The following is a 26,211-nucleotide window of genomic DNA, read 5'->3' as shown; positions in this document are numbered from 1 at the left end:
GTGAAGAGCCTTCCACAGATTGCTCTGAACATCGGAGTCTATCTGCGTCTTTCCGTCTACAACTTCCCTAGCCTACAAGTTCCTATGTTTAGATACCAATGTTTTTAGTACTCCTTCACCTCTATAAAACCAGCGTGTCCTTTTCCATTAGTTAGAATGTCACCTGTTTAAATTATCTCCCACATTCATCCAGTCTTTTTATCCAGAAAGGTCAGATTCAGGAGGGATAAGAACATTCCTATAAAACTTAGAAAGACTCTTTATACTACCCATTTTTGCCAGGGTGGGTCAAGGTAGGGCTTCTCAGCCAGTAATGTACTCAACCAAACAGTTTAGATTTTTCTGATTTAGAAAAAGTGTTAGCAAAATTTCTACAATGGTCCAAATTATTTTGGACTTTGACAACTCTGCTGCAACTACTTGACTTGTTTGTAACATAAAACAACAACAACAAAAAAAAAACAATAAGAACTGTGGGAGGTGATGTATGCTGTGAACATGTTTTATTGCTATTGGTTAGTAAAGAAGCTTCTTTCAGTCAATGGCTTAACAGAATATAGCTATGTTGAAAGAGATATGTATAGAGAGTAGGCAGTCAGTGAGAAGCTATATAGCCACCTGCAGGAGACAAACACCTCTGATGGAGCCCACTGGAACCTTGCCCATAAGCCACAGTCACGTGGCAATACCCAGATTAATAGAAATGGGTTAATTTAAAATATAAGTCAGCCACAAATATGTTTAAGCTACTGGCAATACAGCATTGCAAGTAATACACATTTCTGTGTGATTATTTCAGGAATCTGGATGGCCTGGAAACAAACAAGCAGCCTTCACTCACTGGGTAAAGAAATGTATGGCTATGTTCTAATAAAACTTTATTAACAAAAATCAGACAGAGGACCAGATTTGGCTCATGGTCCATGGTTTGTCAATCTTGGCCTAGGGTAACAACAACCCCCCCGCCCCCCTCCCAAATAAAGTTTAATCCTGGCCAAACACACACACAGAGTTATATCAATATAGCCAATCCAGGGATGCTGTTTGGAAAGGGAGGGAGAGAGAGAAAGAGAGCGTGAGACAGAATTGTACACAAGGATGATTCACAGGAGCAGGTTCTCTGTTTTTACCATATAAGCTTGGGGGATCAAACTCAGGTCATTGAGTTCAGCTGCAAGCATTTTCTCCCACTGAGTCATTTTACTGGTTCTAGAATCCTGAGTTTTTGAACAGCATAACCTCAATACCATTTTAAAAATCATTAACCACAAAAAAGCTCAAAAAGAGAAGATACCTTTCTGGGGACAGCAGTCTTCAATGATCAATTCCATTGACACCTTGATCCTGGACTTCCAGCCTCTAGAGCTGTGGGAAAATGCTTTTCTATTGTTTAAGCTACCTACTTACTACATGATGCAATTGTCCCCTGTGGATGCTAAAGACTTTCCACTCTCTACGGGGACAGTCCCATTTTGCAGTAGGTTATCAGAGATTCACAAACCAGAAGAGCTCAGCAGAAGCTGCATGTCAAATGGAAATGGCACAGAGAAGAGCACAGCCAGCCTCTGGCCCCAGAGTCATCGCAGCTTTACACCAGGCCCCAGAAGCCATGCTACCAAGGAACATTCTATCCCTTCCTTTGTTACCTTACACATTTATCAAAAGTAATACAACAGCAACAAAAAATAAACCCTAGCCATTACATTTATTTAAAAAAAAGTTTCAAATTACCTGATTTAAAGCACTATCAAATAGCAATTATGAAGTGTTGAAAAGACTTCTACATGATCAATAAACACAAGAATAATTCTAGAAACAAATATATACACACCTATGAAATAGACATGGGCCATCTCTTTAATACCTAATGCTACAGCAATGGGAAAGCCTTATGCAAAAAAGAACCACTGAACCAGTCATCATCATCACCTTATGACACTTAATACGTTTCAAACCTTAATGCAAAACCTAATACTTCTAAACCATAAAAAAAAAAAAATGGTGACTTTGGATTACAAAAAGGTTTCCTAGGTTGGATGAAAATAATTAAAACAGACATAACACATTTCATCAAAATTAAAAGCTGTACTTTGAGAAACAGTACCAAGAAAATGAAAAGGCAAATAAATACAGAAAAGATGAGAATGAGAGCCAGGAAGGTCTGCGTCTTAGTATGTCTGAACACTGTTCCTGACAGAGCACTTTAAAAGAGCAGAGATGGGCAAGTGCCTGGAGAACATGAGGAACTCACAGAGCCAGAGAATTCCCAAGTTCTGAGGAAGGCAGGAGGCCACTGGTGAGTGGTATACCATCAGCATGCAATTCTGCAGGTCCCCTATAACCTGCATGGCCCTCTATCCACAAAGGGCTGTGATGAAAATGAGTCCGTTTTTGGATTTGTTTTGGTGGTGGTGTGGAGGGGTGAGATGAAATTTTACTCCTTGTTGTCTATGGTAGTTTTCCATTCCATCTTTAGCTTCACGTACTCTGGGACTCTTATTACATCTATACATATTCTCAATCATTTTGTCTTCTTGATAGTTTGACCTTTTCGAGCATCATAAATGTCTTTGGCTCTGTTACATTTTTTACCTTCAAGCTATCTTGTCAACATTATCAATATGTTAGTCTCATTCAGGATGTCTATGGCATATCTTTTATCTGTTCTTTTCATTTCAATATATCGGTGACTTGGAATCAAAAATCTGTTCTTTGTAGAAAAGCACAGGGGCACAGTACATTTTTTTTAAATCAATCCATCCAGCAGAGTCTATATTCTGATTGGGTTGTATAACCCAATCCTATAATCATTCATAAAGCAGAATTTGTATGTCTCCCTTTTGTTTGTCATTTCTCTATCTTCTTTGGTGTTATTCAAATACCTTCTATTGTAGCATTTTAATCCACTTTGAATTTGTTCTACTTATCTTAAAACATCATCCTCATCATCATCATCATCATCATCATCATCATCATTTAAACACAAGGTCTCATGTAGCCCAGGCTGGCATCAAACCTGATACAAAGCTGAGGATGATCTTGAACTTCTGATCTTCCTGCTTTGTATAAAACACTGCTAATGAGGCAAGGAAAGTGAATTCTGAACGGCCTCTGGATTTAGTAGTATGGAGGCCGTCAAAGAAGGCTGGAAATGAAAGATAAAGAAACAAATTGCAAGATGACATCACTACTAAGGAAGAGGGAAGGAGAATCACTTGTGGCTATAGAGGCTGCCACTGCACATCAAAGACAAAACAATAAAGACCCAACTAGAAGGAGAAAGGCTGCCTGTGTGAGATAAAGAAGGACAGCAGAAGGTGGCTCCAGACAATGGGGTAGGAATGATGCTGAAGGAGAAATTCACCTTAGACATGAGGAAGGCTATTTCTTTATTTAGTCAATCTGTGCTTAGCAAATTATCACACTGTCAAAAAAAATATCATGGACATAGAAATGAGATCTACAAGTAACTAGTTATTGCACCAGGACTCCAGTTCCACAGTGAAACTACACAGACAAGAAACACAGCAGAAGTCTTTGCTTTACTCTTGGATTATTAGTCTCTTCCATCTGTCAGAAAGCACAAATGTCTTGCATAGAAGCAGCTACACAGAGTGCTCATTTCTCAGGTCCAAGCTCACACATTGCTGAGTATGAGAACTCACCTGTGAGATGCTTCCCAAGCTTCCTCTTCTTCCAGAAGGTCTCTTATGATGTCCGAACTGGAACTAAAAGGACATGTATCAGCAATGCTACACAGTTGAGGTCTGTCCTGACCCAAACATGAGCACTGGGGAGCTAGGGTCAGTGGGGAAGGACAAAGAGGCACAAAGGGATACAGAAGGATAGATATATTCACCGTCCACACTGTAAGATGGCTTTGTGGTCACATACCTATGTGGAACCTCATCAAATTAGGTCCTGTAAATATTTACAATTATATGTCAACTAAATTTCAAAAAAGCTATAAAAACTTTAATGAGTTAGTAGTGATAAAAACAATGAAGAAAGTGTAAATAAACTCTCAACATAAACCTGAGTCTAGACAGATCAATGACATGATGCTTTTTAATCTTTTATGTCAATCAAAGATCAAATTATAATTTAGTTAGTTCCCAGCTCTATCAAAAAGGAAAAGAGAAAGAGATTGTGTTTTAAAAACTAAATTCTGGTGATGAGATCCACACGCAGTAGCTAAGTGGCTTTTAGTCTCTTGGTAACCAACATAAAGTAAAGCATAATGCATCTGAGCAGTGCTAATAAAGGAAATGTGTTATAAAAATGTGAGCTAGCTTAAAATGCTACTCTCTCTAGTGGTACATGGAAAACAAGGTCATAGAGAGCAAAAATTATTCCTTTAAAAGAAAAAAATGGAAGGTTTTAGTATCTTGTTCTTATAATCAATAAAAATTATTTTAGAAAGGCTGTGTGTCCACCAGTATCAAACACACTTCTCTAGTCATTCTACATGGAATGTCATGGGAACCATATGGCATTCAAAAACAAATGTCACCTAGCAGAAAGAGGAGAAAGCTAAGGTGAGAAACAACTGGGTTGAAAATACTAAATGTGAATAATATCTCTAATGATACATTAATAAATAACAAAAGCTTTAAATTATTACGATTTAAAGTGCCAATGAAGTACTTTCAACCATTTCTGACAAACCACACTGAAGTAGTATTTGCCCATGTTGCCAAAGCAAAAGAGGCCACAGAGATCATCAAACAGAGCTTTGCACCAAATGTTTCACTCAGTGTATTTCCCCAAGTCCTCTAGATTCTCAAGGAGCCTCATGCAGGATCTAGGTGGAGAGGTTGTCCCATCACACTACATGTGTAACCCTATACTTCTAGTACATTCCCTGAGATTCTAAGAACAAGGAGCTCACTGGTAATAACTTCTGGTATCTGTGGCTTGAAAAATAGCCATAGTAATAAGGAACAGATGTGAATTCACTAATACTTTAGTTGTGTTTATTTGTAGGGCATTACACACGTATGATTTTTTAAAATGGTAGGACATTATCTTGTCCACGTCCACAGTCAATTCACTTACTCATCTATGTATGCACTGCAATTATTCCTTTAGGTCCCTGTATTGGGAACCCTGTGCCAGCCTGCCACGTATGCACGCTGTTTCCCACTGAGAAATGGCCGTTCTCAAAAGCTAGGTGACCCTGGAACAGTAACACTTCATCAGTCAATTTCACCCAACACTGGTTTGTAACAAACCTTTCCTATTAAACAGCTACTGAAATGGAGCTTTTATTACAAGAAGAAAGCCCTGCAGGTCAGTTGGCTGATTTCACTAACTTTATTACTCTCTGGGAGGCAGACCCACACAGCCTTTCACTGGGGAAGGCTCATGGCCACTGCCACTGCCATTCCCAAAGAAGCAGTTTTAAACCTTTCTGGTCACAAAATCTCAACTCTGGCTCCTTCTTATTTTGCAGTAATTGTTCTAATTGCAGAAGAAACCTGCAGTTATTTACTCTTTCATGCTCCCTGACAACATGTCTAGCAGTATTTCTGGGAGATATTTGACGATATTTCTGGCCAGTGTCACATGGTCAGAACAAAGAATAAAGTCTGCTTCTTGTCCAATACCCTCACCCACCACCAAAAACATTTTAAATGACTTTAAAAAAAAAAAAAAGATAACGGCCAGGCATGGTGGCGTGCACCTTTAATCCCAGCAATCTCAAGTCAGAGGCAGGTGGATCTCTCTGAGTTGGAGGCTAGCCTGGTCTACAAAACAAGTTCCAGTTTCAGTCTTGTTCAGAAGCTGGTAGTCTGTGATCAGTTTTCCTAGTACTTCCAAATCACCCAGCACAGTCTCAGTTTGTTAAAGGGAACATGTGCAGTGCACAAGGCACACACTGGAGAGGCTTCTGCAAAAAGGCCTCAGTGGAAACGGATCTCAGACTCACAAAGCACACCATTTGCTTTCTCTTGTCTTTGGTACTTATGCCCAGCCATGCTGGCAATTTCCCGATGTCCTCTGTCTTCATTTCTTTCCACTACATCTTAGACCCTCATGAGAATGATCACAAAATCAAAACCTTACTGATCCAAAACCTAGGAAGTGTCGCGTGCATAGCTATGAAGTTGCAGGGTCTATGGTACATCTGCTACTTCAATTTTTGTCAACACTGAATGTAAGAGTTGACAGGAACACATGGCAATACCAGACAAAACTGTTCAAACCTGTCTAAAGTAATGCGTTCACTGTGTCCTTCTCAAAAGCCAGATGTTAGAAATTAAGCATTCAGTCTCATAATTAGGATTTTACAAAGGAAATCTATCACACAAAAGTTAATGTTACTAAAATTATAACTCAAAGATTTCTTTAGACAGAAGCATTTAATATTTTTGAAATTTTAGTCATTTTATATGGCTTGAAGATAAAAAAATATCTAAAATGCTGTTAAGACATCTAAAAAAAATCTTAAGAGAAATTTAATTACTCACTCTGATATACCCAGGGTCAGACATGTACAATCCCACACAAACATAACTTTTACATCTAGAGCAAGAAACTTCTGCATAAACTTCAGCATCTCTACTAGCTAGGTTTGTAACATTTGGAAGACTATAATTTAAGAAGTTGGATAAGCAGGAGGTCTGGCACATGAAAGCTACAACATTACTATGGAAGAATATTGAGATTGTGCCCTCTGATGTGACCATCTGTCCAGCTATTGTGAACATTATTATATAAATTACATGTGAGAAAGTCCCACTGACAATTATATGAATCTTTTATAGTCTGAATTCCCAACCTGGGATCTGGAAGATTCTAGTAGGCTTAACTTTCTACCACTTAAACCTTATTTTCAGCTCACACTTAAGAAAGACGAGCTAATGCATGTGTTGGTGTGCACATGCACCTTGGGATAGCTGAGAATTTCATTCTTGCTCTCTGAACATTACTTCTAAAGAAAAAGCTATTTGCATGCTCCTTTTCTAGCATACAATTTCATCTAACAGTAAAGATGAAACTGACAAGATGTCAAATTCTCCTATGAAGCTGGGGGTAGAGGGCATGCACAGATTTCAGTGTCAGCATTGCAAAATGGACTCCTGTTCCTGTCATTGAATGTTCAACCTTAGGCAAGTTCTAGAACCTTTCTAAACCTCCAAGCCTGTATCTCTTGTCAGGACATGTATTTCCCAGGGATATATTTAAGATGAATCAATACAGCACACTAAATGTTAAGTACAGAGGTTGGCACATAGTAAATGTTCAATCAATATTGCCTCCACTTTCATGAAACAGGTTTGAATCTGGATTTTCTAAATAACTGTCACAGCACTGCTTCAATTTGCCCAGGAAACCTGATCACTATACGCACCACTTTAATCTTTGATTCCCACTGTTTCTATGACACCAGGTGCAAAATCATCAGAGCCTGTTATTTATCCAGCCTGGCAGGTACTCAAGGTACTGCACAGTAGGAAAAACACAAACGTTTGCTATAAAAATCCTGTGAATTAAAGATTACTTACAAGTGGAATTTCCTAATATCTAATACTTACCTGCTTCCAAGTATCTTCACTGTGGCAATAATTTGAATGTGGTTGAGGACATGCAACATTAAAATAAAAACCAACCTCCTTTAACACAAATCACCAGTGTTGATTAAAAGGGTATAAAACCTGTCAGACAACGATCCTTCAGTAAACGCTGCCTGCTAGCATAAATCCTTCCACAAAGCATGATTTCTAGTAATCTGCTCTGTAGGGTGAGTCAATTGCTTATGTTCTAAATACTCTAGTAGCAGGCTAACAGTAACTTAATAAAATAGTCAACATTCATAGATTTTTTTTACAAAAATCACTCAATGATGACAAAGGTTGCCATTTTTCTGAGTAACTACTCTTACCAACCACTTTGATAATTACCTTACACACACTAACTTTAATTCAGACCTGTTCTAGGTCTCTTAACATTTGCAAAATGGACACAGGCTCAGAAAGATTAAAGCAGGAAAAAACAAACAAACAGAAATGCCAAGATCATCTTCTTTCCATCAACCATGCTGCTTCAGCCAGCAGAAGCAGAAACTTAACCACTATTCATCTGCAAGCGTTAACAATGCCTCCCCTATATTCCTATCAGTAAGGTTTTCACCAGGCAACCAACGGCAAGCTTCATGGATAAAGAAAGCATGAGCTCCAGGAGATGTAGAAAACTAAGATGACAGGCCTTCGATGACAAGTAAGAATGCATTTATCCAATCAGCAATGAAGCTCATACTTAGTTTACAAAGTAGTCCCAATACATGACCAAGTAACCTAGGAAGGCTGGCAAAGCAAAATCAAATTTCCTCTAACCAACGAGTGAAAGAAACTCAACCACCTCCTACATGCACAGTCAATGGCTGAGATAACTCCTACAATGGAACAAAGACAACTGACTGTCAGGTACATGGATTTCATGGAAGCAAAGGAAAGTCACAGACTTGATGTGACTGCATCTTGTACAAAGATTTCCTCCAAATTAAAAGAGAGTCTAGCTTACTTATCACCCAGTGATAACTTTTTAAAGCACAAATAATACTAGAAAATTATTCCACATTTTTATTTTTATTTTCTAGAAATTTTCAAACAACAAAATTCAGTAGGTGAATAACTGAACCATTTAGTTTCCAGGAGTACTCTAAAGTTATACATATTGTACCCTCAAAACTGCTATAGCAAAACATCAAACAAAGCATGTTAGTAAAAAAAATATGGCAGTATTAAATTCATACAATGTCACACTAGTAACAGCTAAAAGCTGAATGCAATACCAAACCTTCCAAGTGTAAAAAGTGTTTTTAAAAATTCAATGTGAATATTTACAAAATTCATAAATTACAAAACCTCATCAATACATCTGTCTTACCTCAGTGCCAACACTACCAGCCTTCATTAGTCAACATATAACACCTAAGATACAATGACTTTAAAATTTTATTTCAAAGAATGAAGGTTTAAACTTTTTGTTTATACTTTTTGTTTAAAAATATTTACATGGTTTAAAATACAAACACCAAAAGATACACACTGAGGGCTAGAGATATAGCTAAACTGGTATAATGTTTGCTTAGAACACAAAAAGCCCAAGGTTTGATTCCCCAGCACAGCATAAAGCGGGAATGTTGGTACAAACCTATAATCACAATACTTGGAAAAGTTCAAAGTCATCCTCAGTCACACAATAAGTTTGAAGCCCACCTGGGCTACATGAGATCCTGTCTGACTGACTGACTGACACATACATAGTCTCAAATCCTTGTTCCCTTCTATCCTGGTCCCGATATCGCCAACATGTAGCCACTTTTATTAGCTTTTCATATCTTTAAACTTACTCATTCCTCAAGAGTGCATTTATTTTTTTTAGTTAGTTTTGTGCAAAATAAAAACACCCACTATCTTCCTCCATTTAGAATAAAAGCAGTAAGCTACATTTGCTGTTCCAGATGTTAGTCTTTTAGATAATTAATGTATCCTAGGAATCCCTTTATCACTTAGAAATATTCCATTAACAATCACACAGTACTTCAGTAGGCGGCTGCACTAGTTAATCAACTAGTCTCCAAGAATGAAAACCTAAGAGCTCCCCAGTGTTCTAGAGTAATTCCCAGTGTTCTGTTCTTTCAGAATCATTTTTAATCATATATATGTGTGGTGTGTCTAAGTAGGGGGGTGCATATGAGTGCATGTGCTCACAGAGATCAGCGGCCTGACCTGCCTGCTTCTGCAATGCTGAGAGTAAAGGTACATGCCACCAGGCCAGGCCAGTGTTCTATTCTGAATACTGCAATGGAGCCAGGCACAGTGGAGCTGACCTATAATCCTAGCACTTAGGAAGTAGAGGCAGAAGGACCAGGAGTTGAAGAACATCTGCAGTCTATAATTTAAAGCCAGACTAGACTACATGAGATCCTGATTTGGGGTTTGGGAGTGGAATGAGATAGGTGAAGCAATCATGTAATAGGTAGTGGCTAAACCTGGGTAGGCCCTGTTATATGTGAATAGGGTGTATTGAAGGACACTCATCCATCTATCAAGCAAAGGTAAATTTCAGTTGATCTCCTCAGAGTCCCTTCCCCATTGGTTGTTCTGTACAGCATTCTAACAGTAATGTCCCTACAATTGTACAGTACCCTGCCACCCCGAGAATCATAGAACAAGCAACATTCCAAAGATGAACATTTCCTATCAATGTAGCTTAACTAGATGACAAGTTCCTCTGATAATGGGGGTGGAGGGATCCACTAAAATGGTGGTGCTGAGGCTAGTATTGGCTCTGTTCAGTCAGGCCAGCTGCAATTAAATTCATACTGTTTTCTTTCTGAGACTACACATCAAACAGTGCAAGTGGAAGATGCCAATATCAACTATCCTGAGTGATATCAGCATGGGCCGAATAACTCTAGACTATGATCCAAGGAGGGCAAGAATTTTAAATCTCATTGACAGGACTGAATCTCAGTCATGAGACACTGACCTTTCCTGGGACTCTGTTCCTTTAAGAAATGAAGTACTAAGGCTAAGCCATTAAATGTGTGTAAGAACCATCACTCCCAAACTATGTTTACCCCGTGCTTCCAATAATCTGATGTTTTAATTTTATGTGCAATATAACCTAATAATAGGTTATAAATGATTCTTTAAGATATGCTTAGTACAACAAGAAAAGCATATAATGACATCTTTAAGGCTTCTAAAATTGACTTCTGTGGAATCAACTAAAAAAAAAAAATCCTCTGCAAATGCAACCCATCATCTGTAATGCTTGGATTATTCTGAGACACAAGAGCGGTGTGTTCTGCTTACTTGGTAAAATCAATAGAAGAGAGCAAAATCAGCAGTTTACTATGTACCCATGTTCCAGAATGTATCTGGGTAGGAGGGAAAAAGAACAGAGACACTGTGCAAATTAATTCTGTGCTGCCTACTGATGAGGCACCCTGACAACCATTCCAGGAAGAGATAATGGAGTGCTATCTAGTCATCATGAAGGTAAGAACTGAAAACCAGACTCATACAGGGAAGCTAAGGGTACCTGGCTGCTCTTCACCTAACTTTAACATTCAGTTCTTACCAACCCAGGAAGCAGTAGTAATCTAAAATGAAGCCAGATGAAAATCTTCACACTGAAATAGGGAAACGCCTGGGCTGGAGGGAATGAGTAGCTTAGGTATCCCTATAGAGAAGAGCATCAGCTCCTTGACCTTCAGCCTTCATCCATGAAAGCAGTTACTATATTTATGCCTTCTCAACATACTTTCTATTTTGAACACACTTGCATTCCATCCTAGCTCACCCTTTCCTCGGGTTCTCAGGGCTAATACCTACCTGCTCCTCTGATTTAAAGAAAACTAGTGTGGCAGTCACTATAACAACAGAATCCCAGGCAGCCAGCTAAAACTACAAAATTCCAACAGTATAATGTAAATGACACATCATTTTTACCCCAACCAATTTTATACACCAGTACAAGGACAAAAGTTTTATGATTTTAATTTTTAAAACTAAATGAGAGTTAGCTGCTAACTGGTCACCACCTTGGGAGCCTGGGAATATTGATTCAAACCATTACTGCATGTTTAACAGTTAGAAGGAACTAGGAGTTCCTTTGGTCTCTCCAACTTTTCTCAAAGTGCTCTGAAAAGCACACTTTTTTGTCCTTCATTTTTATCAATGAATAATTAAAAGTTCTTCAACAGTTGAAAATTGATCTCAATTTATGAATCAAACTAAGCACATGAAATTGTATCTTGGGACAAGAATTTCCCAAGTAATTGTCAATAAGCAGCAATGCACTTTAAAAAGTTCAGCTTACCCAGCTGGTAGGCAGCAGACTCAGGCCTCACAGGCAGGGGTCTGACTGTGGTGCCTGCACTGCTCCTGCATCCATCACCTATGCCATCACTAATTGTGCCTTCAGTCCCTACCGGCTTCCCCATCTCCCTGGAAATCAGTTTTCTCCATTTCTGGCCTCCAAAGCTCTGTTTTGCTTGGAAAGCTCCTCTCATTCTTTGGTATTCTAGTCAGGTGCCTACAGCACAATCAATGGAGGCATTCTTAATTGAGGTTCCCTTCTCTCAAATGACTCTAGCTTGTATCAAGTTGACATAAAACTATCCAAGATAATTAATTCTTTATCAATTTGATATACAAACACATCACTGTAAAGCCATATCTTTCCTTTTTTGTTTATTCCTAAGAGCACACATTAAACATATAAACATCACAATACAAAACATTTTACAAACTTAAAAAGTCCTACAGTCTTACAAATTCTAACACTTTAAAAGTTTATTTAAAAGGTCTCACCCAGAGACCTAGGAAAGAACCAAACACTACTGGGGGAAAAAAAAGCAATGTAATGATACCTAACGATATTCTATTATACTCATAAATTGGTGCCTAGCCCAATTGCCATCAGAGAGGTTTCATCCAGCAATTGATGGAAACAGATATAGAGACAGTCAAACTTTAGGTGGAGCCTGGAAAATCCTGAGGAAAAGGAGGAAGGATTGAGGGAGGTGGTCAAGGTCATGACAGGTAAACCCACAAAATCAACTAATCTAAGCTCATAGGGGCTCACAGATACTGAACCACTAATAATCATGGAGCCTGCATGAGATTGACCTAGGCCCTCTGCATATATGTTAGTTGTGTAACTTGGTCATTTTGTGGAACTCCTAACAGTGGGAGCAGGGGCTGTCTCTGATTCTTGGAAACCTAGTCCTTATACTCAGTTGCCTACTGACTTGGTCCCCATGGGGAGAACTCTATCTCTGGTTTTATGAGGTCAGGAGCTGATGCAGAGGCTGTGGAGGGATGCTGCTTATTGGCTTGCTTTCCATGGCTTGTTCAACCTGCTTTCTTACAGAACCTGGGACCACCAAGCCCAGGAATAGAACCACCACCAACAGGCTAGGCCTACCCATCAATTGCTAATTAAGAAAATGCCCTACAGGCTTGCCTATAGCCTAATCTTATGGAGGCATTTTCTTAACAGGGTTCCTTCTCTTAAATGAGAGAATGAGAGATAAGAGAATGAGAGAGATGAGAGAGAATGAAAGAGATGAAAGAGAATGAGAGAGATGAGAGAATTGAGAGAGAGAGATGAGCTTGTGTAAAACTGACATAAAACTAACTAGCACAATCAGACTATCCAAAGAAAACAACAGTAATTTCTACCAGTGTGAACTGAGAGAAGAAATCCCCTTTATTTCCTGGCTATATCCTTGGACAGGAGCACTGGAGAAGACATCAAACCCTCTGACTTTCACAGTCCTGAGAGTCACCACTCAGAGCACTGTTACAAGTGCACATGCATTAATAAAGAAGATGGTGGCTGAAAAGGGCAAAACACACTGTGAAGCCTGCATATCTCCCATTAGGGTAAAACATAAAGGCCAGGCCGCACCTCTTATAGAGTAAGATCACTGTAGGCCTCTCCCCAGGACATCCAACTTCTAGGTCCCACCCACAGAACATTCTTCCCCAATCTACAGAGTAAAAAAAAGTCTAATCTCTGGTCTTAAAAATCACACAAATCTCCATCCTGGAAAGCTTCACACTGAAAAGTTCTACCCCCCCTCTCCCTTCTGCTCCGTTCTCTGCTGTTTCTCACCTAAGAAGAGGCACCTACCCTCCTGGTGTTTTCCCTCCCAATAAATCTCTTGTGTAAGGTTTGTTGTGCAGTGTGACTTTGTAGTATTCCTTGGCTCCTGACAGCCAGGATATCTTTCCATCCAAGCTGCAATGCTTACAATCACTGTGGGAAAATTCAAAGTACTAGCAAAAGGTAATAAAAGTAACTTTTAAAATAATTATTTTCTCATGTTATGTCATAAATTTAAAACAAAAGTACATTTTTATAGACTGTGTTCAGACAAGAGTCTACTGATTTATAAATGTGTGTGTGTATGTGTGTGTGTGTGTGTATAAAGTATTAAATGAAAGGAAAGTACCAGGCATGATGGGACACACTTATAATACTAGAACTTAGGAGGCTAAGGCAGGAAGAACAACTAGATCCAGGACAGCCTGGCAACAGATCATGTCTCAAAACAAAAACAACCAAATAAAAGGAAATTTTGGTTTAATCCTTTACATTTCAATAACTAAATTCACTAAAGTTCTAAACCAGTGTCCAATTTCTCACAGAAGAAACTGATTTTGATGATGTTAGTTTTCCAATACTCAACATACCCTGGATATTTTCACGCTAATACCAATGATGCATGTGCTAAAGGCATTTTAAAACAACACCAACCTGGGGTTGGTGAGATAATTCAGTGGACGGAGGTGACTGCCATCAAGGGTGGCAATCTGAATTCAATTCCTACAACCCACATGGTAGACAAAAAGAGCTAACTCCAGCAAATTGTCCTCTGATTGCCACACATGTGTTGTGGCATTTGCACACCCACATACATACACAAAAAAATAACTTTTAACAATTTAAAAATAAGTAAAATGCTGGAGGTGTGCCTCTGTGGTAGAGTAGTTGCCTAACATGCAAAACGCCCTGGACTCAGTTTTCAATACTAAAAGTAGTTCATTTTTAACTTAAGGGTGATTTTACAATCACAGAAAAGTTACAAAGTACAGAAAGCACCCATACACCTTACTTCCAAGTTCCTCCACTGGTAATATGCTACATTATGGTGATATATTAGTATAGTGGTATATTATTTGTGTTTTAATAAAAAGCTTGCCTGAAGATCAGAGGGCTAAGCAGCCACACTAGTCAGCCATACCCGTCAGGGAGTGGTGGCACACACCTTTAATCCCAGGACTCAGAAGACAGAGGCAGGCGGATCTCTGGGAGTTCAAGGCCACCCTGGGCTACCACAAGATCAATCCAGAAACAGATCCAGGTGGTCTTGGTTCACATCTTTATCCCAGTGTTTGGAAGTCACACACCTTTAATCCCAGCACTAGGAAAGTGGAGACAGGAGTGATATGGCTGGGAGGAGAGAGGAATATAAAGGGGAAGAGACAGGAACTCACTGGAGTGTGGAGTCAGGATTTGAGGAAACAGGATCTCGCCCTTTCGGTCTGAAGATTTGGTAGAGGTAAAAGGTCTCTCTAGTGGTTGGCTGCTTTGCTTTTCTGATCTTCAAGTTGAACCCCAATATCTGTCTCTGGGTTATTATTCGTGCTACATATTAGCTCCATCAAATGAAGAAAATGGTAATCCATTTGTTACTAACTGAAGCACATTTTCAGTCTTTACCTAATATCATTTTTCTACCCCAGAATTTCATGCAGGCTACATTACATTTGTCATGTTGAGTTTCCGCAGACATTCTTTGGTTTTGATGGCCTTGACATTCTGGAGATTGGTCAAACATTTTATAAAATGACCCTCAACTGAAGTTCAGTGACTCCCCTAATCCCCAATGCGACTTGGGCTGTTGGATTTTTAAGGAGGAAACACAGAGATAGAATAGACCTTACATTTCATAGAGCATGTACTACCTACGTTGCACAACTATTAATGCTGACATCATAACTTGACTCAGGTGGTGCTTCCCAGGTTTCTCCACTGTGGACACAACTCCCTTGCTTCTTTAGAAGATGGTCCCAAGGAGTAGGCCTCTCTGAAGTCACGGGGGTTGTTACATTGCACCTTGTTGATGGGAAGCACCCAAGTCAATTACTTGCAATCTCTCTACACACAATATTTATTTCTTCTAACTCATTTTTTAATCACTAGGAAATGAATGCATAGACATTTATTTTCTGTTTTGGTTTAATCCTTTACTACAGTAAATATGTTATTGCCTAAACTGTTCTACTGTTGGCCACTGGGGAACTCTTGATGTCAGTTCCTATATCCCTTAGACATGCTATCAGTTGCTAAGTGTGTGATATCTTGTTTATTTTTCCTCACTGTTGTTCTGTTCTCTCTCCTTTTTGTGCTTCCTTGCTTTCTTACATGATAAAATGTTCTAGGTTTATGTTACATATTCCAATTCTAGTCCAAGAAACAGCGATTTCTACAAGCATTATCGGTGCCTTTTGCTGGCTAATATTATTAACACAGAAACCAACACGTGTACTCTAGGTGTGCCGATTACCACTGTGGTATAATTGTGAAGGGCCTCACATCTGACAGGACAAGCAAATACATATGTACATATGCTAGCTCATTTACTTAACTAAATTATTAAGCATTTCTTCCCATCCATTTCCATCTCTAGGAAGCCAAATTCAAGTTTTCATTTTAATGTTTCCAATTCCAGTCCAGTACTGCATGGATGTTTTAGCCATATTTGTTTGTAATCCCCCATTCTAGCAGAGGAATCTGGCTGCACCTTAAAAACTAGCAGTGCAGAAAAATAACACACTAAACTACAGACAAGTAGAACTAAAATAAAGCCTTCCAAAAATGACAAGTTGAGTTAAAACAAGAACACTTCAAGAAAGCAGGATAATAAGGAAAGACACCCCACCCTCAGGCAATCAAAGAACTTCTAGTCCCACACTAATGCTAATCTACCTAAAGTAGAGAGAGTTTTATTTGCACACTGGTAAACTCCAGTTTCATGATGGATTATTATGTATTTGGTTTATTATGACATGAGATGAAAAAACACACTGTTGCCGGGCGGTGGTGGCGCACGCCTTTAATCCCAGCACTCGGGAGGCAGAGGCAGGCAGATCTCTGTGAGTTCGAGGCCAGCCTGGTCTACAAGAGCTAGTTCCAGGACAGGCTCTAAAAAAGCTGCAGAGAAACCCTGTCTCGAAAAACCAAAAAAAAGAAAAAAAAAAAAAGAAAAAACACACTGTTTCTAGTCAACACATTTTCTGTTTTCCACCTGTGGGCCTATTTGGCACAGAGCTTTCTGGATAATCTGTCTGTCACTCAACACTCTCTCAACAGTTTCTCAACAGCCCACAGGCATCTCTATGCTCCTCTTTTGGGCAGCAGAGGAAACTGTGCATGGAGATAGCTGTGGAGCACAAGGAGCTCTGGAACCCCACATTTATTATTCCCTTTTGTAGACAGAGACCAAGGCTTTAAAAGCCCCATCTGTACTCATAAAATGTACCAAAATCCAAAACCCTATTCCTACCTTTAATTAACATTATTACCTAGACTCAGCAGATCTCCTTGTACCCTGTCCCCATCCCTCCAGTGTGCTAGGCTTGGCCTCACTGTTGCAGTGCACTCAATTTCCCCAGGATGAAACCTCGGCATCTGGTGACATGCATCCTAAACGCTGTCTTTCCTTTCCAGATTCACTTCCCACTCCCAACAGAGGAACGTCAGGTGCTTTACTTTCACCCAACTCTTCCTGTCAGGTATGCTCCCTCAAGGCTAAGTACACACTTCTCTTTAGAATTTAACAACTACCAGCCTGGTCTACAAGAGCTAGTTCCAGGACAGGCTCTAAAGCTGCAGAGAAACCCTGTCTCGAAAAACCAAAAAAAAAAAAAAAAGAATTTAACAACTAACATTTTCTTTAAAAGGTGGGTTCCTTGAGGGCTCTACAGTCAAACGGGTGGATTAAATCGGACTTGCCACAAACTTCCTGACGAATCTCACTCCTGGCCATTTCATTTCACATCAAGGAGCTAAGATTGTGAATCTTACAGCACCACCAGTACTAGAGTACATCAGAGGAAGCACACACAGCTCACTGCCTCCTGAACAAGGCTTCGCTATTCTGTAGTGTTGATCAATGTAACAGAACTAACTATTCAGGAGGCTCTATGCAAGAACACAAAAACTGGATATTCTTGAGTCAAGAAACAAACCAACAAACAAACAAACAAACACTCCTGAAATACCCATTAGCTTTTCAATATAAAACATCAAGGGACACACTCCAGGACTCAGATTCTTTCATCTCAAAATCATGCTCCCTACATGCCTTGCCTGCACTACAAGGCCTTAGTAAAGCCACACCGTATATTGTCAAGCGCATCTGCACCCTTCTGGCTATGAGACAGTACACTGGCTACTTAGTGCTTCCCGTTCTCCTCACCAAGCAATGTACTTGGCTGCCCTTACCCAGAACCAATGGGAACAGCATCATCCTTAGATAAATGACCCAATGTCATTTTTTGCTTTAAGCTATCTCCATTATTTTCCATTTCCCTCAGAAGAGGACAGAATTTAACAACTAACATCGTCTTTAAAAGGTGGTAATAAGTTGTTTTTTGTTTTAAGTCCCCTCCCCACTCTGACTCTCAAGTTTTCAAGACAGCTTTTTCAGAAATGAATGAAAGTGAAGAAAAGTTCTATGAAACTAGAAAACACAAGCCAATAGCTAAGTGCTCTTTGGCATGGGCCCAACACCCTGTGTCTGTACTTGTGAGGGATTTCTTTCATAAAGACGCTGTTCCTAATGTAATACGAAAGGAGAAGTCACCTTTTTTTCTCCTAGATTTGGAAGTTACAATGTTATTCACTCACATATTAATGAATCAGATTCTTTTATGCCCTATCCTCAGCATCTATGGGAAGCTCACCTATCTGAGTAAGGGCAAACTGCGAAGCTGACCACAGAATCACGACATTAGCTAACTTTATAAGCATTAAAAGTCACAACTGCTCATGCTCTTTAATACACTGGCTCAGGTAACCATATGCAGCAGGCTCTGACAATAGGTTGAGCAAATTAAATGGAAACCATATTCATCACCCTATGTAAACTCATGGGTCCTACTACTTTTAAAGTTAATTGTCAAGGCATATGTCTTCCTTTTTAGAGCGTGTCCCAGATTTAGAAAAATCAGCCATTTTGCTTACAGTGTAATAACCAAAATTATTTCACAAAGGATGAATTTTTTCAGAAGACCCAAAACTTCAATGATTTCAAACCTACAAGCCCCAGATCTTCCAGTTAACAGTCTATCACATCTGTGTTGTTACACATATACAAAATGCTCAACCACAGAAAGCAAGTTTTGCCATTGTTATCTGTCAGTGTGCCTTTCTTAAAAATGAATTCATACAAAAAAATCAAAACAGAGAACCTATTTGTATTTCTCCACTCATGCCAAAAGACAATGTCTTTTTCAAATTAAAAAAATATTTTTCCAAAATAATGATCTAAAGATTCTTCCAAGAAAAAGTATGACACAATTCACAAATCATTCCTTCATGAAGATAGTGTCTCTCTTTTCTATGGTCATAATCAACAGCATCTTTGCTTCTAATTTAGCCTTCAATAAAAATGTAGTGTCCATGGTCTGCCAAGAATCAGCTAACAAAAGCACTCTTTTCTTGATTAACGAGAACAATAAGCTAATTTACAAAAACTTGAACAAGTCTCTTGAACTCCCGGAAACCATCTAGCAAGGAACTGTACAGCAATCTGAAATTCCTATTCATCTGTTTACCATCTGCTCGCAAGCCAGCAGAAGAAGATCAATATAGTATTAACAAAGTGTGTGCTTGATGCCAGCAACAAGCCCACTTTATTATAACAACTATTTGAATTGGATACGCACACTGAATCTTAATATTGTTCTTAGTTGTCAATCTTCCACATTATTCAAGCTTGAATACCACTCTAGCACAAAGAACACTGACCTCATCATTCAACATGGTCAGTTCTGTGATGTGTAAGACAACAAGGCTGCAAAGAAAGAGAATTCACAGGTTTCCACTCACAACAAACACACAACATGATATTTCCCTGACAAAGAAATTAAAATACCATAGTACTACTGCTGAAAAAAAATAAAGAACCCATTTAGCTACACCTATGCCTATCTGTGGAAGGCATATTTATGAATGTGCTAGTATTATTTCAAGCTAACTAAATTATGAAACTTTATTCTTTATTCAAGTTTTCTATTTTTCACAATGCACACATATAATATATAATTTTTAAAGTATTTTTTAATTTAGTGCATTATTGCAAATGTTCTTTAATATGTCAGTATGCCTTTCTTAAAAACCAGTCCATACAATTACCAGAACCACACAACTTTCAAAATCAAGAAGTTGAATTCTGTTACAGTAGCAGAATCTGGAAATCTTATTCCTATTTCTCTAATCATGCCAAAAGATAGTGTCTCTTTCAAGTTAAAAAAAAAATACTTTTTCAGTCAGGCAGTGATGCTACACACTTTTAAGCCCAGCACTCGAGAGGCAGAGGCAGGCAGATCTCTAAATTCAAGGCCAGCCTGGCTTACAGAGTGAGTTACAGAATAGCCAGGGCTACACAGAGAAACCCTGTCTTTAAAAAACCCTACTTTAATGACCTAGAGAGTCTTTAAAAAAAAAAAAGCATATAATATAATAAAATGGTCATAAAAAAGACTGAAATTTTTGATAAAATGCAACACATACAGATAGATACATTTCACTATATGCTGTGGGAAAATGGTCTTGTATTGGCTTAATAAAACGCTGATTGGCCAGTAGCCAGGTAGGAAATATAGGGGGACAACAAGAACAGGAGAATTTACCAAGCCATATGGCTAACAAGAATTATGAGCTAATTTAAGATGTAAGAAAGAGCTAATAGGCCAACCAGTTTATAATTAATGTAGACCTCTGTGTTTCTTTGGGGCTGAACGGCTGTGGGACTGGGCAGGACATAAATCTCAGTCAACATCTATAAAAGAAAATAAATGCAATCCTAGGTTTATTTATGACCTACGATGGCTAAGTGGTAGGTGATGAACATTCCATTCACTTGCCAACAAACCATATTGTCAAAAGGAAAAGGATGACACAATTTTAGGGCTGCAGAAGATCTCAACAAAGTCACTACAGCATTCCATCTCCCTTCCTTTTGGTGCCTGAATATGCAAAAGATAAAACTGGCAAAATAAACATTCCATCCTTTTGATAATAGGCTTTGATTTTACTATGAAATTAAGTTTTAACTGGGCTCTTCTCACTCTGAATTCTTTCCCTGAATTCCACAGTGATAACGACATTAATCAAATGTGCATCTCTTGGGCTACTTAATATCTGGAGTCACTAAATGATACTTGCATGAACTTTGGGACAGTCTTATGCCAGGCCACCATTGTCCTGCACTTCATGTTTTCCAATTAAATGATGGGAAGTATGTCTAAACTAAGTTAAGAACCTTAGTCAGAAGGCTGCATTTCAAAGTCCAAGACAACACTAACATCAAGGCAAAACAAATGAGTCATGGTCCATTACTGCTTTGAAATTTAGTCCATTAGCTGGGCAGGGTGGCACACGCCTTTAATCCCATCTCTCAGGCAAACCCTGATACATGGTTCACTAATAAAAATGATATGCGTCTCTCTATAATTGCATCTTTCTTAACTAGATTCTATAAAGAACATATTTTTAACAAAAATATTGAACTACCATCTATCCAATGATGAATACACCTTATTAATATCACATTATACACTGTTGTACAATAACAGTTATTCTTAGTGGGCCATGGTGTGTATGTATGTATAAGCACGCACTCACACGCATATAACCAATTACAAAATGCATTAATTGAGGTCTAAATTTATTTTTAAAACTTTTTGAAGACTGGAAAGATGGGCCAGCAGTTAGACTGCAATTGTTGTTCTTGAAGAAGACCCAGGTTTGGTTCCCAGTACCCATATGGTGGTTCATAACCATCTGTAACTCTGGTTTCAGGAATTCAGTGTCCTCTCCTGGCTTCCAAAAGCACCAGGCATGTACATGGTGCACAGACATACATACAGGCAAAACATTCTTACACATAAAATAAAAATAAACCTTTAAAGAAAAAAACTTTCCCAAATGTTTGGATTGCACTAGACTGCAGCATCTGAGAACTGAATGAGTATCACTCAAGGCCCTGTTTCAAACAGAAAACAAAGGCCAGTCCTAGCATCATTATACTCATTTTCTTCTCAGATGTGTCACAAGGATAACCCCATTTAACCCTTACCAAAAGAAAGGCACTGGGGAGGACAGGGAATTATTCATCAGTTATAATAGTACCTAAGATGTAGGTCCACAGGAAGGTACATAAAGAGGAGGCCAATACCTTACTGAGTGGCAGCAGAACAGTATGTGACTGACTGTTAAGTATAAGAAGGTATCTCACCTCTTTCCATAAGCAGTGAGTTATAACAGGACTTTGAAGTAATGTACTTCTATAAACATTTTCTCCTGTATCACATGGTTATAGAGCAAGTTCCTAGACTGGGGGTATGGGAAGGTGGTAGAACCTTTAGGAGGTGTGGCCTCATGAAAGACCCTTAGGTCACTTAAGGGTCACCTAGGGTGTGTTACTAAAGGGAATGTAAAGACCCACTAGCCTCTCCTTTCCTGACTCCTCCTTTCTTTTTTGATTCTTGTCCACGAAGTGAGTGGTTTTGTTCCATCACACACTGTTTCTGCCATAATATGCTGATTCACCACAGGACCAAAGCAATAGAGTCAATTGATCATGCATTGGGATCTCTGAAAGAGGTTGGTTGGTTGGTTGGTTGTTTGGTTGTTTGGTTGGTTTTGGTTAGTTATTTTATTTTTTCAAGACAGGGTTTCTCTGTGTAGCCCTGGATGTCCTAAAACTTATCCTGTAGACCAGGCTGATATCAAACTCAGAGATCTGCCAGCCTCTGCCTCCTGAATGCTGGGATTAAAGGCATGTACCAACATACCCACTTGAATAAGTTAAAGTAACATTTCCTCTTTATAAGCTGAGCACTTCTGATATTTTCTTACAACAGAAAGCTAACTTGCACATGAACACATGGTACCAAGAAGTTTATTTTATTTTTCCCTCAACCATAGTCCTTTACCCTTTCTACTAGTCCAAGAGACCATCTGTCTCCTAGTTCTTATGTAGCCCTGGCTGGCTTGGAACTCGCTATGTAGACCAAACTGGCCTGGAGCATTCTGCCTTCCTCTGTCCTGAATTCTGAGATTAAAGGAACGTGCCACCACATTCAGCTTCCGTATTTTCCTTATGACAAAATACTTAACAAAAGCAGCTTAAGGAGGAAGGAAGAGTTTATTTGGCTCATGGTTTGAGGGTACACCCTATTAAAAGGTAGGAAAGGCAGAAGCAATATGTGGTGGCTGTATTGTTTAGTATCCACTCAAGAAAAAGAATGAGATAAATGCCTTTCCGTTCAGTCAGGGCCCCAGCACTCAGGAGGCAGACATCAGTGAATTCAAGGCAAGCCTGATCACACAGCAACTTCCAGACCAACCAGGACTATTTAGTGAGATCTTGTCTCAAGAAAAAAAAAAAGGCAGGAAGGAGGGGAAGTAGAGTAATCCAATCATATTTTTAAAATACTTTTCCAGGACCAATCATATAGCTCAGCAGTAAAGCATTTGCATGTACAAGACTGTAGGTAGTTTCAATACCCAGTACTGAAATAAAAATTATATATTTAATGTTTTCAAAATTGCCCATCACTAAATATCTAATTTTTAAAAATCATACCAATCGATTCCATGCATTGAGGTTAACTATTTAAAAATTACTCTTTCCTATGTGCACTAGCTTTCTTTCTGATCAGTTCCTTATGTGTTTTCTTAGCAAAAAAAAAAAAAACAAACTAAAGAAAAATCCTGCTGCCTATCATGTTTGCTCTACCAACTCTAAGTGGAGAAAGAAAACAAAGTCACTTTATGATCACTACACTACCCTCCCACAGCCCAGCTTGCTATCACTATGAAGATGACCAAAAAAATAAACAGAAATGAAAGAGAACTAACAAGGACCATGAAACAATCCTCTAGATTAGCAGTTCTCAAGCTGTGGGTCATGACCCCTTTGGGGGGTCACATATCAGACTTCCTGCCTATTGGATATTTATATAATAATTCATAACAATAGCAAAATTACAATTATGAAGTAGCAACAAAATAATTTTATGGTTGGGGTCAACAACATGAGAAGCTGTATTAAAGGGTCAGAGCATTAGGAAGGCAGAGAACTATTGGTTTAGATGATTATTGTTGACTGTCAACAGGATCTGGAAAGATCTAGGAGACAAGCCTCCAGGCACACCTACAAGGGTTCATCTTGATTAGGCTCAATGGGATGGGAAGACCCACCCCAGCAATGGGCAGGACCATTCCCTGGACATGGGTTGTGGGCGCTGTGAGAAGAAGAAAGTGACTGAGCACCAACCGGCACTAGTCCTTCCTCCTCTCCTAACTGTTCATGTGTCCAGCTGCATCAAATTCCTGCCTCCATCATCTTCTTCCCATGAGGGAAGTACCTCAGAACTGTCAGCCAAAATGAACCCTTCTCCTTAACAACAACAACAGTGATTTTGTCAGGAAACCTTGTTACAGCAGAAGGAAAGTGCGATGAAAGAAGCAGAAGTACGAAAGAGACAGTTTCTACACATTTCTTACCTATTGCAGGAATCTGACTCTGAGGAGAGAAGAATATCAGTACAACTAGAAGAATCATCTGGTCTCTCAGGCTCTGGCTGCACTGGGGAGTCCATTTTGGACTGAGGAAAGTAGTTTGCTACTGAGACTGTATCTGAAAAGTTTACATTATCTTCTTGTCCTAACAAGGAAATAAAAGTTTTTTTTAAATTAAAGACAATGTTAAAATGTACACCCTCTATTTCTTTAACACTTAATATTGTTATTTCTACTTTAAAAATAGAAGTAAAAGAGCATTGATTCTAAAACTATAAAATAAATGATACTTTATTGCTACTATCTTATTTGTGTTTTCCAGGATTAATTTATTTAAACGTAAAGTTTCCTTTAAAACCAGAGATAGGAATGCCTTGTCATTCTAATGAAGATCCTATTAGCAGATTACTAAGGAATAATTGCTATTTCAAAATCAAAGAACAGTGACAAATTAACAAAACAGACATAAGGGAATCATATTTGTCACATGACATGATATCAAACATCTGGACACTTTTCAAAACCCATTAAATAAACTATTCACTATAAAGAAAAGGAAAACCAATCATATAAAAGAAAGCCTCAGTTGAGAAATTCCCTACATTAGTTGGCCTGTGAGCATGTCTGTGGGAGGACTGTCTTGATTGTTAATTGATGTAAGAGGACCTAGTTCAACCTAGGTAGGCAGGCATGAACTATGTAAGAAAGCTAGCTGAGTATAAACTAGTCTGAGAGGCAGGTAGCAAACAGTACTTTTCCATGGCTCCTGATGTACTTCTTTGACTGTGGAGCAAATCTCTTGGCTGGAAGTCATGTTTGGAACAGCAAGCGACCTGCCTTCAAGTTCCTGGCCCTGACATCCCTCAATAATAGACTGTGACCTGGGGTTCTAAGCTAAATAAACTCTTTCCTCCCCAAAGTTTCTTTTGGTCACAAAAACAGAAATGAAACTAGAACAGACATGTAATATAAAGAACTGAAAGCAGGGTCTTGAACAGACATCTGAGAACTAAAGAAAACTTTACAAAAACATCATACATAATAGTTAAGAAGGCAAAAATAACAAATTAATAGACGAAATGCTGCATATGCATACTAAATAAAGAAATTTTAATATTTGAAACAATATTGACAGGCAATAAAAACATTATGCTTAGAAAAATAAGCCAACATAACAAGACAGATAGTGTATAATTCTACTTGCATTAGATACCCAAAGCAAACAAATCCATAAACAGACAAAACAGAGACAATCAGTACTATGTGGGAAAGCAGGGAGTGATGTGATACACCACAGAGTTTGTACGAGGGATGCTAGATGGGTTTAGGGGGTATAGATGGTTAAACAGTACTATGAAACCATTAAACAGCCATGAGTTGTGCACCTATGAATTACTAAAAATATGACGGGTGGTGGTAGCTCACGCCTTTAATCCCAGCACTCACAAGGCAGAGGCAGGCAGATCTCTGTGAGTTCGATGCCAGCCTGGTTTATAGAGCGAGTTCCAGGACTAGCTCCATAGCTACTGAGAAACTGTCTTGACAAAAACAAACAAAAAAAAAACCAAAAAATGTATACATGTTGTGTGTATTTTGTCACAATTAAAAAAAGTAGAAAAAAATTTTTTGTGCCCCTTTTCCCATTATGATTCTGTTTGCTCATGGCCTAAAGCTTTGGCAACAGAAAACATTAATCTCAAATTTACAGCTGGATCAAAACTAAGTAATGCACTGAATGTGTTGGAATACCAGCTTCATTAGTTTTAAACTCTCCATCACAACACTTCAGCAAAGTAAACATCAGAGTTCCACAACAAAAATAATTATCTTTATCTTAGGATCTTCAGTAATAAATCTCACACC

General features: G+C 38.7%; 1 protein-coding gene across 1 annotated transcript in view; it reads right to left on the bottom strand.

The window, feature by feature from the left end:
* The window catches only part of Rad18 (RAD18 E3 ubiquitin protein ligase), a 95,077-nt gene that overhangs the window by 6,166 nt on the left and 62,700 nt on the right, over positions 1-26,211 (bottom strand). Inside the window, exons 11-12 of the mRNA XM_038320437.1 lie at positions 24,334-24,493; positions 3,666-3,728 (exon numbers count right to left, since the gene is read on the bottom strand). Of these exons, the coding sequence (XP_038176365.1) occupies positions 3,666-3,728; positions 24,334-24,493 (223 nt within the window). The remainder of the gene's footprint in view (positions 1-3,665; positions 3,729-24,333; positions 24,494-26,211) is intronic.

Source organism: Arvicola amphibius, chromosome 2 (genome assembly GCF_903992535.2).
Source record: "Arvicola amphibius chromosome 2, mArvAmp1.2, whole genome shotgun sequence".
NCBI lineage: Eukaryota > Metazoa > Chordata > Mammalia > Rodentia > Cricetidae > Arvicola > Arvicola amphibius.
The sequence above is the reverse complement of the archived record's forward strand: the minus strand, read 5'-3'. Positions and strand labels throughout refer to the sequence as shown.